Source organism: Mesoplodon bidens, assembly GCF_964165515.1.
Source record: "Mesoplodon bidens genome assembly, chromosome: 15".
Lineage (NCBI taxonomy): Eukaryota > Metazoa > Chordata > Mammalia > Artiodactyla > Ziphiidae > Mesoplodon > Mesoplodon bidens.
In genome coordinates, this window is record NC_138171.1 from 13,722,308 (window position 1) to 13,734,709 (window position 12,402).

The following is a 12,402-nucleotide window of genomic DNA, read 5'->3' on the forward strand; positions in this document are numbered from 1 at the left end:
AAGTGTTAGCACGTTTGATCACAGGCTATTGCCCAAAAATTACAGTATTGCTCGAAACTCTAGCAAGAGTATTTTGTAATATATAGTACCCATGCACAATTTTACCCTTCTAAAATCCCCAAATTCCTCAATTCCAAAGCATATCTGATGTCAAGGTTCTCAGATAAGGGACTACGAACGCATAGTCAACTATCATATCTGGAAATCAATAGATATAGACGGAAGTTGATAAAGAAATAGCTGCATAATCATATTTCTTAGAAATATTACCAAAATAAAGAGGTGAGTTTCACCATTTCCCAGTGGGCAAAGGAACTGTGGTTCTTCAGTAAGCATATTTTCCTATCATTTTATTTTTTAATTAAAAATGGATTACTTTGCTGAAAAATAAAAATTAATTACAACAAAAAAGGAAAAGTGGTCTCATCCTTACCCTGCTTACAATCCTTCCATGGCTTCCCAATACACAGAAAAAGTCCAAACTCTTAAGACGGCTTTGTAGAACATAGCCTCCGTGTACCTCCCCAACGTCATCTCACACGGCTCCCTCTCTGTTCTCACCAACTTCAGCCACTTCCTAGAACCCGCAAGCTCTTTCCTGCCTAAGCAACTTTGAGTTAGCTGTACCTCTTCTGGATTGTTCTTTCCTTAGGCAGTTTGCCTAGCTAGTTCTTTCTCATCCTTCAGGTGTCAGCTTACATGTCATCTCTCCAGAAAAACCTTTCCTGACTATTCAAGTCAGTCCCCAGTTACTCTTTATCTCATCATCCTGGTTTTGAAAACACAAACATTTTTAAACTAAAGAACAAAACTATAAACAAGCCCCCACTAAAAAGAAACTGGATGGACTTGCCTGGTAGCACAGTGGCTAAGAATCCACCTGCCAATGCAGGGGACATGGGCTCGAGCCCTGGTCCAGGAAGATCCCACATGCCGTGGAGCAACTAAGCCCGTGCGCCACAACTACTGAGCCTGCGCTCTAGAGCCCGCGAGCCACAACTACAGAGCCCACATGCCACAACTACTGAAGCCCGCACGCCTAGAGCCCGTGCTCCGCAACAAGACAAGCCACCACAATGAGAAGCCCGCACACCACAATGAAGAGTAGCCCCCGCTCACCGCAACTAGAGAAAGCCTGCGCACAGCAATGAGGACCCAACACAGCCAAAAATAAATAAATTTATTTTTTAAAAAAAGAAACTGGGCAAATTATTTACAATATACAATATAGACAGGTTAACAGTCATCCTGCAAACATGCTTTTTTAGAGTTTTTTTTTTTTTTTTTTTGCGGTACGCGGGCCTCTCACTGCTGTGGCCTCTCCCGTTGCAGAGCATAGGCTCTGGACGCGCAGGCTCAGCAGCCATGGCTCACGGGTCCAGCTGCTCCGCCGCATGTGGGATCTTCCCGGACCGGGACATGAACCCATGTCCCCTGCATCAGCAGGTGGACTCTCAACCACTGTGCCACCAGGGAAGCCCTAGAGAAAATTTTTGACATCCCACCCTATTCTAAGAAAAGGTCCCTGTATTTAAAGGTCTCACAGCATCATATGCCTTTCCTCGTAACCTCTCCTTCACCATGTCTACTTCTGTGTGGTTCCTTGCCTGAGTTCTGGGAGCAGGAAATAAGTTGTTCACTATTGCTCCTCAGTCCCTAAGGAAAGACTGATTGGCATATAGAAGACATATATTTGTTAAATGAAGGAATCAACAATCAGTAACTAAAGCATCGCTACAGATCAACAAAATAAAAACCCCATCAGAACTATTAAACTATTAACCACATCTCAATGGCCAAAAAATATAAAATATGTTCCATCTTGCTAATGAAAGAAATACAAATTAAAGCAAGAATCTTTGTTGCCCATCAGACTGGCAAGGATGTGAAAGAATAATCCTGCTCAATATCTGTCCCGTCACTTGCTCTTTCACACTGTGGGTTCTTTCATCTTCGTGGGCCATGGCAGCAGTGCTGGTGAGGGTGATGGACTGGAGTCATCACACCCTGCTGTGGAAAAGCAGCTATACGATCATCCAGGAAAACTGCCTGAGAGTATGTAGATAAACCTCTAAAATAAGCCTTCTAACCCAATCATCCTTTCTCTTGGATTGTAGCTAGGAAAACAGACAAAGTGAACAAGATGTAAGTAATTCATAGAATTATAACAGAAAGTATTTAGGAACAATTAAATTTTCATCAGTAGATAACCGATTAAATAGTGTTCAATAAGATGGATACTGTTTGGCCATTAAAATTAAAGATGTATACATTAAACAAAAAAAGATGATTGACGACGACTTTCATAAAGTAAAACAGGCCACAAAAGTATTTTAAAAGGGCTTCCCTGGTGGCGCAGTGGTTGAGAGTCCGCCTGCCGATGCAGGGGACACAGGTTCGTGCCCCGGTCCGGGAAGATCCCACATGCCGCGGAGCGGCTGGGCCCGTGAGCCATGGCCGCTGAGCCTGCGCATCCGGAGCCTGTGCTCCGCAACGGGAGAGGCCACAACAGTGAGAGGCCCACGTACCGCAAAAAAAAAAAAGTATTTTAAAAGTCTGCTTCCTTTTTTTAAAAAAATAGACACACAAAAGTTACTTATGATTCTTTGAGCCAAGATTGTGGAGGATTTTTCAACTTTTTAAAAAATATATGTACTTTTGTGATTGTCAGATTTTTATATAAGGACCGTTAACTATTTTACATGAAGACAAAGAAAACTATTTCCAGCTTAAATAAAATTCTAGGGGATTTTCCTGGTGATCCAGCGGTAAAGAATCCAGCTTCCAGTGTAGGGGACGCTGGTTCGATCCCTGGTCGATGAACTAAGATCCCACTTGCCGCAAGGCAACGAAGCCCACGTGCTGCAACTACTGAGCTCGTGCACCTCAATGAGAGAGCCGTGTGCCACAAACTACAGATCCCATGCACCCTGGAGCTCACGCGCCACAACCAGAGAGAGAAAATCCACACGCCACAACTAGAGAGAAGCCCACGCGTCACAACGAAGAGCCTGCACCGCCATGTCTCAACGAAGATCCCGAGTGCCGCAACTAAGACCCGACACAGACCAAAAACAAAAAAAAATTCTAGTGGCAGTTAAAGCTTCTCGGTCCTCATGTAACCCTCACTTCCTCCCCGAGCCAGGTCAGACACGGCTCCTCGGTCAGGTTCACAGGTGGCTGGTACCCCCAGGTGTACATCATCACTGCTCCGTGTTTCTCAACCACCCTTTAAAAAGTTCTGTGCAGTGTTTGCCACACTGAAATGTAATTCTTTTTATACACATTTGTCTCCCCAACAAAGCCTGAGAATCCTGAGGATCTTTCCCATTTATCATTAAACACACAGACTTAATGCAAGTGCCCCCAAACACACATCCTATAATGAAAAGATCCACTACAAAATATATGTTTCAAAAAATACAGATTTGTAAATGGCATATTTTCATAAGGCTAAATAGGTAACTAGGAATAGGAGATGATGTTGTTGGGATATTCACAGACTTACCAGTGTAAACAGGTTTTGTTTAACACAAAAAAAGCTTGCCTCCTCAGAGTATACACTGGTTGTCTAGGTAGTAGAAAGAAGTAATTATAAAAATGAGGATTCAACTAACATATGCAAAAAGCAGCATTTTAAAAACTGTATAGTAGTTTTACTGGATCATTTCTATGGTTGCCTAAAATTTGGCATCTTTATACAACAGTAAGTTGCTGGAAGTTCTATCACAATTATAAAGTATAATTTCTAAATTTAATGCTGGTATCCATGAAGGTAGTGCTGTACATAAAGAAGAGAAAAGATACACATATAGGCACTGTTGTCCATGGCTTCATGGATATATGCGAGCACACATGCACGCAGACACACACACAAACATTTCTACTTCCACAGTACTGCTACCTACTTGATTTACAAGCTCAGGAATGCCAAGAGCTCTGTCAATTTCTTCCAGGCCTGTGGCATCTGTGTTGCTCAAGAGTGTGTGCAGCTGGTCCAACAATGCTCTTTCATCACTCTGGCCTTCAAGGTTCGAAGGTGGCCCAAGGAGATCATCCAGGGAATTCCTAAGAAGTGGCCTAAAAAGAGACTTAGATTCAATTTCAATGGTGCTTTTCCTCTTAAAAAAAAAAAAAAAAAAAAGATCCAAGTAACCCCGCACAGTATTTTTAATATGCAATAACTCAAATAATACAAGTGTAAATAATAAACTAACAGAGTAGCAGAAAAGAACAAACGGCATCAATTTAAATTTAAGAGCCACAATTTTAAACCTCACCAGGTCATCTTCGACCACCATATCTAGATTACAACTCCCAATTCCACCACCAAAATGTAATTGCTAGATCCCTTGACATTTAGAGGATAGCAGAGATTTGGGAAAGGAGATTGGAGGGATGAAGAGGGTGGTGTTTTCAAGACCCTACAAGAACAGAAGTGGTAGTAGTTAGGATATTGCAGGCTGGAGAAATCAACAAAAGAACGGGAAAAGAGGTAGAAATGCTGAACTGAGCCCAGGGTTCTACCAAAATAACTTTGTTTCATACACAGCCCACAGAGCTCGTGTATCGACAAGTATAATACAAACCCCATACAAGTATAACACAAACCCCACAGCAATGCCACAGTTCTCCAACACATTACAGGGGCATGGAGCTAGACATTTATCCAGTCTCAGAAAAATTCTGTGATGAAACTATTTGTTCTCTACTGGGTAGAGAAGCACTCAAGTTAATAAGCTCATGTAGTTACACTTCTGTCTACTCAACAGATCAATTCATTTTTCTTTGCTTAATTTATTGTAGAACTCAAGTCAGAGCTGACAGTGACAGGTAGCCTCTTTCATGCCAATGAGTTACTGACCAAACTTAAAAAATGAAATAGACATAATCCACAATCTTTCTTTCACAAAAATAAAAGCGTGCTATATTTCACTTTCACCTTCATCCCTGAAACGTTTTAAATAATTTTAGAAAAGAATTATCCAATCCTAAAAAATGAACTTTCCAGAAAACTGAGGCTCACCCTCTGCGCACCATTTATCTTGTCAAACTAGTGCTAATTTATCCCTCTCCTCATGGAGGAGGATTGTTACATTATGAGAGACGATTATGGCACATGGAGGCTCCCAGGTGTGACCACTCAACAGTCCCGACCGCTGAGAGATACAGTCCTGTCTCCTCCCTCTCCCACGAACGCATGCTGTCTCAGACTCAGCCTCGCTTTTACACACAGACGGCAATGAGTACCTCAATTACAGAGAGTTTTTCTCACTCTCTTTCAGGTTTGTTCCTGTGCTCTCACCCTTTTCTAGATAATCCAATGCTTACATTTTCCACAGGGTCACTTAATAAAGCCCCACCTATTTTGAGTCCCATGAGGGCCTTGTTCCATGGACAACACGCCATCTGGCCAGGAACCAGGTTGGTTCGATGGTGCTGCTTGGCCATAAGGACTGACCCCCATCCCCATGGGAATCTCACTGGGCCCTGGGGGAACAAAAAGAAAGGATAAATTTTCAAATAAGCCAAAGGCAAAAGTTAGCCTAAAGCATCTAATTTTCTTTTCTTCTGAAGGGAATGCTTACGCATCTGAAGCATCTGCTGCTGTTGCTGCTGCTGCTGATGATGATGCTGCAACATTGGTCTCACACCTGGGATGCTACTGGACCGAAGAGGCATGGCGGGCATTGAGCCACCCATGGCAGGCCTGGGTAAAGAAGCATTATAATCCGTTCCTGGTCTCCCCATAGAGTTTGAATTCATAGGTTCCATTCGGCTGGCCTTTGAGTTTGGTAAGCCCCAGTCTCCCGAGGAAGGAGTCTGATTCACAGTCACATTTCTGTTTGGTCCACCTAAAACAGAAATTAGGTATTTTCCATATAAGAATGAAATTCTTCTTATATCATACAGGTACAGTCATTAGACACATGAGCCTTGACAAAAAAGTGCTTTGTCATTCTAAAAATAGGGCTGGCCAACTATTAAGACATTTCTGATAGGCCACCACAGGCATACCTTCACTGTATTGTGCTTCAGAGACACTGCGTTTTTTTTACAAATTGAAGGTTTGTGGCAACCCTATGTTGTCGGATGGTGGTTAGCATATTTTAGCAGTAAAGTGTTTTTAAATTAAGGTACGTATATTTGTTTTTAGACATAATGCTATTGCACACTTAATACAGTACAGTGTAAACCTACCTTTTATATGCACTGGGAAACCAAAAAATTAACGTGACTCGCTTTATTGTGATATTTACTTCATTGCGGTGGTCTGAAACAGAACCTGCAATACTGCTGAGGTATGCCTGTATTGCTATGTATTCATTACAGATTAGAAAATGTCTTGCGAGACTTCCCTGGGGCACAGGTTCAATCCCTGGTAGGAGAACTAAGATCCCACACGCCCCACAGCGCGGCCAAAGAAAGAAAAAAAGAAGAAAATGTCTTGGACTGAAAGTCTCCTTGAGAGTTTAAATCACCAAGACACAGAATAAATGAAGAATACTCATGAAAGAAACATGCTACTGTTATTCAAAATCCTGTTAATTCCAATTAAGTATTTTAAATTTGCTTTTCCCAAAAGAAATTTTTAATCATTAATATTCATTAGAAATAACATATCAGGGACTTCCCTGGTAGCGCAGTGGTTGGGAATCCTCCTGCCAATGCAGGGGACGCGGGTTCAAGCCCTGGTCCGGGAAGATCCCACGTGCCATGGAGCAACTATGCCCATGTGCCACAACTACTGAGCCTGCCCTCTAGAGCCCGGGAGCCACAACTACTGCGTCCACATGCCACAGCTACTGAAGCCCACGCGCCTACAGCCCGTGCTCCGCAACAATAGAAGCCACATCAATAAGAAGCCCACGCGCCGCAAAGAAGAGTAGCCCCCGCTCGCTGCAACTAGAGAAAGCCCACGCACAGCAATGAAGACCCAAGGCAGCCAAAAATAAATAAATAAAATGTAAAATAAAATTAAAAAAAAAAAGAAATAACATACCCACGTTTGAGCCATAATGTTCCTGACTATCCATCATTCTTGGATTGCCACCCAACATGGGTTGCTTTGGTAACATGGGGAAAGCACCAATATTCTTTACTGGAGGGCTTGAGCCAACGGAAACAGGGCTGTCTAGAGACACTGCTCGGTTATATGGAGGACGAACAGACTGCACAGACTGTGGACTCCTCAAACCTGTCATAAAACATAAAAGCACAATACATAAATATCCTCTGATGATTCAGTACATAAATAATCAAGTGCAAGACATAAATACCACCCACCCAAGAATGTCTTTCTTACCAAAATAAACACTGTCTTCCTTTACAAAATAAATAACTAAGCCCCCCAAAAAAAGGAAGAAAAAGAAAAAAAAAGCCTTGTATTCCAAATAAAGTAAAAAACAAGAGTCTCGGTATTGGCTGAAGTATTAGGCACTGTTCTCTAGCCTGATATGGTCATTCATATTCTGCTTCGTTTAATAGTAAAAATTTTACCAATGTTTCAAACTCCTGGAAGTTCTTTAACATGCATATTTAAAGTTTAAAATTTTACAACTAAATGTAACCAGATAAGTTGCCTTCTAATCAAGCAAGGAATAAAACAAAATTTCCTCCTAACATTTTTCTTTTTGTTTTTTCTAACCTATTTGATTGATCTAACTTTCCATTTCAGTTTCGGAAATAGTGCCACTAAAAATGAATAACCACCTTTCCATCCAGATAATTGTGGATTATTCTTTTTCAATTGATACATATAATATATCCTTGTTAAACTGATGAATCAAGAAACACTCAGCTATAGGAGAGAGGTTGGGTCAGAACCAGCAAACACCAAAGTAAGTCAGTGTCAAAGGACAGGTTTTGATTTGTTTTTTAATCCAATTCTCTGTGCCTAAGACAAATAAAGGTACTAGTAGGTACAGAGTACCTACTACTTCACCTGCAGCAACCAGAGAAGAACATTTTCCTATAAGCCCTGTGATTACTAGCATCATATTAGTTAGAAATGGGAAACTGTCCAAAAAGCTTTTAAAATCACCTACATATAAATTAGTAAGAGAAACTAAGGTGGAGTACACATTTTAAAGTTGGATCCTAGTTTTAATTAAGAGTACATACAGGTGTGCAGAAAAGTTCAAAGGCAGCAAGAATAAAATCTAGTTCTTTCTTACCCAGAGAATTAGTTCCTTGAAACATTTGTTGCTTCGTTACCAGATTACTACCACTTGTGGATATGGAATTATTGTAGAAGTCAGAATTAGTCAGATCACCAAGAATAGCATCGAGATTATCCAAGTCTCCAGATCCCTGAAAATAATATTTTTTTAATTAACCTGTGTACATTACTAGATACATAGGTATAAAACGTACTCATCAGAGGAAAAGAGATGAAATGGGAACAAGTAAAACACAATAGTTACCTGAAATGGTAACACCCAACTTAGAGGCTAGCTAGCTGATTATGACCCCTATCCCTACACTACTTCCTTGAAAGTAAAAACAGTTGAAAATACTGAGATAAATCCGTGGGTTTAGAGGTGCTTTCAAAGGGGCATTTTTAAATTTACCCTATATGTTTAATTCTCAAACTGCAGGATATTTTCCAGCAAACATTAGTCAGAATCATGAGCTGACAAGAGATGTCTGCCTCTACACATACTTCTGAAAACATGTACGATTAATAATAAAAATTTTTTTAAAAATTTTTAATAAAAATAAGCTGATGTTCAACAAGATATTCATAGCTATGCTTTAAAAAGGGCTTTTGGTCAATACATTTGGGAAACACTAAACAAAGTTTAAACAAAGTTAAACACACATCCTAACAATAGGACTTTTTCTCCAAGACTTTAATTTTCTCAGGTGCATATTAACGTCTTCCAGAATAGTGTTCCTCGAGAGGACTCTGGGAAATGCTTGTATAGAATGTGATCATGTATATGAAACTTGATCTTAGGTAAAAATCAAAATTCTGTTGCCTAATACAAAAGGTTTTTCCCATTTCTACCATACACTTAATGACCCAATGTGCTCATTCCAATAAAAAAACTTCCAAGAAAGATTTCAAATTGCCTACTAATGAGGTACAGTCACATTTGAAAGCATACATATCTGATTATTTCTACACTGCATCATAATTATACACTTTACTGATGCTCAGAAGAGCTACCGAAAAAGTGACAGCTCCAGGTTAACTTCCATTAAATAAACCTAAAACAGAAAGTAAGAATTTGTGTATAACACATTGTCTTTCTAACACAGAAATGCAATGCTGAAATACAACGCCTAAGCTGGAATATACAGAAGACAAGTTACCTCTTCATTTGTTTCTGTCTTAATTTTGGCGTCCTTCCCTTGACTTGAGCTCGGGATGGTGGAGCTGCTGCACTGGCTCACTTTACTGTCTACGCCGCCTTCCACTTTGGGCTGTAGTTCTTTGGAGAGTGTGTCACTAGGATCATCCCTGTCCAGCAGGTACCTAAGCAGAGCATTGTTTTCCTTTCTCTTAGGGCTCAGCTGCTCCTGCTTGACGTTTCCTTCTACACAAGACGGTGTACTGCTAGTGTCTTTCCCAGTGGCTTCGGCGGTAATCTTGGCTACCTCAGCCGGTGAATTCCCATTCTGCAGCAACTTGTGCAAAATCCGGTGCTTCTCTTGCAGCAGTGACCCGTGCATGTTGGATGTGGAGGACACTCCTCCAGACGTCGAAGAGGAGACCCCAGAGGGGCTGGTGACACTAATGGAAGAGTCTTTACAACTTGAATCCAGGGGCGAGTTGGTCAAGGAGGAATGACCCCGGTCCTCAGAAGAACAGGTAAGTAACTGTAGTAATTTTTTGTGACCTTTGCTTTCCAGAGGACCCCGCTGATTCTCTGGTCCTTCCACATTGCTCTCCTTACTTTCTTTGTCATTGAGGTGATCTCTGCTATTTGACTGACACATTGAACTCTCCACTGGATTCTGGTCGCAATACAAGCCTAGGGGACTCTTGGAATCTTGACTGTTCACTTTACTTGGTTGACTTACATTCATATTGGGAGAGTTATCCAGTTTGGGACCTGGTGAAGACAGAGTAGATAAAAGAGAAGTCCCTACTCCCTCACTGATAGCTTGAAGGGCACTGAGAGAGCTGCTAGAAAAGCTGTGACTCCCAGTATTGCCAGAAGATCCCATGGGAGAGTGCACACCTGGATTCGGAGAAAAGTCAGGAAAAGAATTAGACTATCAGACGCTGTAACAAAACACTACTTAACACTTCAAAGTTTCTGTTTTAAAATGAATTAACTTTACAAGAATTACAGTGGTATGGAAAGAAAAGAATTACTGAAAAAGAAAAAAATAAAGAAAAGGAAATGTAACACAAATACCTGCAACAGGAGAAAACTGATGTGAGGCCATCTTTGGACTCCCACGATTACGAGGAGAAATCATAATATTCTGCTGGCTGGAGCCAAGACCAGGACTCCCATGTGGAGGGCTACTCATGTTGAGACCATAGTTGCTGTTCTGGTAGGAAGATGGTGACTGCATGCCTGGCCCAGGGTTCATTGAAGCTATGCTACCAGAAGGCCCATACCTGGCTCCACTCATCTGCCCCGTGGTGCCGGGCTCAGCCAAGCCGTAGGTCCTGCTGCTCAGCATCTGCAAGCTGGGGTTTGGCGACATGTTCATGCTGCCTACCGAACTGTTGCATCCAGCTGCTGGAGGTCTAATGCCTTGTCCAACAGTATTTGGGTTTGGTCTATACCCATTCTGTTCCCTTCAAAGAAACAGAACAATGTTTTACTAAAAAATTACAGGCATGCGGTAGAAGCCTGAATCAGATTTTTTTTTTTTTTTAAGGATGAAGTAAGTGTCCCAGAAACTTAACTTCTTAGGTGCCATTCCAATGCCTAGTGACAATAACAATCTAGACACTGATCAGTTATTAATCTAATAACATACTTTTAATAAGCCACAGAATCTAAATGAGTGCTCCACGAAGGGCCCAAAGCTATGTTAGCTGGAATCTCAGCGGGGCTTTACAAGAGTTCCCATATACCAAGGAGTTAACCTGGAGGTGCCTGCAAACTACTAAAGAGAATTAATGGGTGAATATCCTGCTCCTTCCTGTGTTGCTCATTTACCATTAGCAACAGCAATAGTAACTATTTCTTCTTGAAGTCTACCTTCAAATTTTAAATTCAATCCCTAAAAGCAATGTAATATATCATTAGAAATGAAAAGTAACAGAGGTAGTCAGATTTTATCTATTCTTTTATCCACTAGCCTTCCCATCCTCCAGCTTTCCCAGGAATTAATTACTTAATGAACAAATCCTCATTTACACATAAAAATATAACCTTAAAAAAAACATACTTCAGGAATCTAAGTGCACTTCAGCAAACCCAACCACTGCCTGCTTTTCTGCTTAATTTTTCTTCTCCCTTTTTACACTAATAATAAAGCATCTCGAGAACACTGCTGCATTTGATGAGAATACAAAGTAATCTATCATTACCTCTGAAGAAAGTGGGTTGAGACAAAGCCGTGACGATCATTTGTTACAGGATTTCGGAAGAGTTTGCTTTTTGTTTGTGCAGTCACTATAGTGCCATCAGCCAAAGAGAATCGATACACTGGGGTTTCTGCATGGCCATGGATATAAGCTTTTGGAGAAAATATCCCATTACTAATAACTACAACTGGCAAAACAAATGCATACAGGAGAAAACGGAAAGGAAATATACAAGTCCAACATTTTCAAAATCCAGTGAAAGACTGGACCCCACCAAAATTAGGCTAACATAAGAATGCTCAAGAATCATTTTCCTACCCCACACAGACAAAAACAACTATGGTCATGTATATACTTATTGCTCTATAGCACATCAAACACAATGACAAACAAGATCCAGAATTAACCTCCAAATTCTTTACCTTCTTGATAGTGACGTTTCTGGGACCATGACTGCCCATCATTAAGACTAAAAAATCTCTGGATACACCTTCGGATTATATCTTCAAAACCAGGCCTCATGGAAGATCTCAGTGAATTTGTATCTATGTTGACAACTTTTCCTATTAAACAGAAAATTGCCACTGTGTTTAATTTCATCATTGTGCATTATCAACTGCACTGACTTTAATTATTTACTCTCATGAGCAAAAAAGGACAGACCAAAACTGAAATTCATGTTGATGTCAACAATACTCCCAGTAATTCCCATTAAATTATCCGTATTTTTGAAATGCACTTCTTTATGAAAAATGGATTTGAAGTTACAGAAAAGAAATACTGGTTTCTGATTTGAAATGCTATTTGGAGAGAAAGCCAGGTGCGTCTACATTTTTTTGTGTGTTTATTTGAGGGATTTTAAGTGTCAAATACACCCAACTTAAATGCCCAAGGTTTTG

General features: G+C 40.6%; 1 protein-coding gene across 5 annotated transcripts in view; it reads right to left on the minus strand.

The window, feature by feature from the left end:
- Positions 1-12,402, minus strand: part of NCOA3 (nuclear receptor coactivator 3) — a 126,436-nt gene that overhangs the window by 12,021 nt on the left and 102,013 nt on the right. For 4 of the 5 annotated variants that reach the window (XM_081256911.1, XM_081256912.1, XM_081256909.1 and 1 more), the window contains 9 exons: positions 11,926-12,066; positions 11,507-11,654; positions 10,374-10,765; positions 9,322-10,193; positions 8,178-8,313; positions 7,004-7,198; positions 5,589-5,855; positions 5,364-5,490; positions 3,909-4,080 (listed from right to left, as the gene is read on the minus strand). In XM_081256911.1, the coding sequence (XP_081113037.1) occupies positions 3,909-4,080; positions 5,364-5,490; positions 5,589-5,855; positions 7,004-7,198; positions 8,178-8,313; positions 9,322-10,193; positions 10,374-10,765; positions 11,507-11,654; positions 11,926-12,066 (2,450 nt within the window). The remainder of the gene's footprint in view (positions 1-3,908; positions 4,081-5,363; positions 5,491-5,588; positions 5,856-7,003; positions 7,199-8,177; positions 8,314-9,321; positions 10,194-10,373; positions 10,766-11,506; positions 11,655-11,925; positions 12,067-12,402) is intronic. The other variant, XM_081256913.1, reaches the window with a different exon arrangement.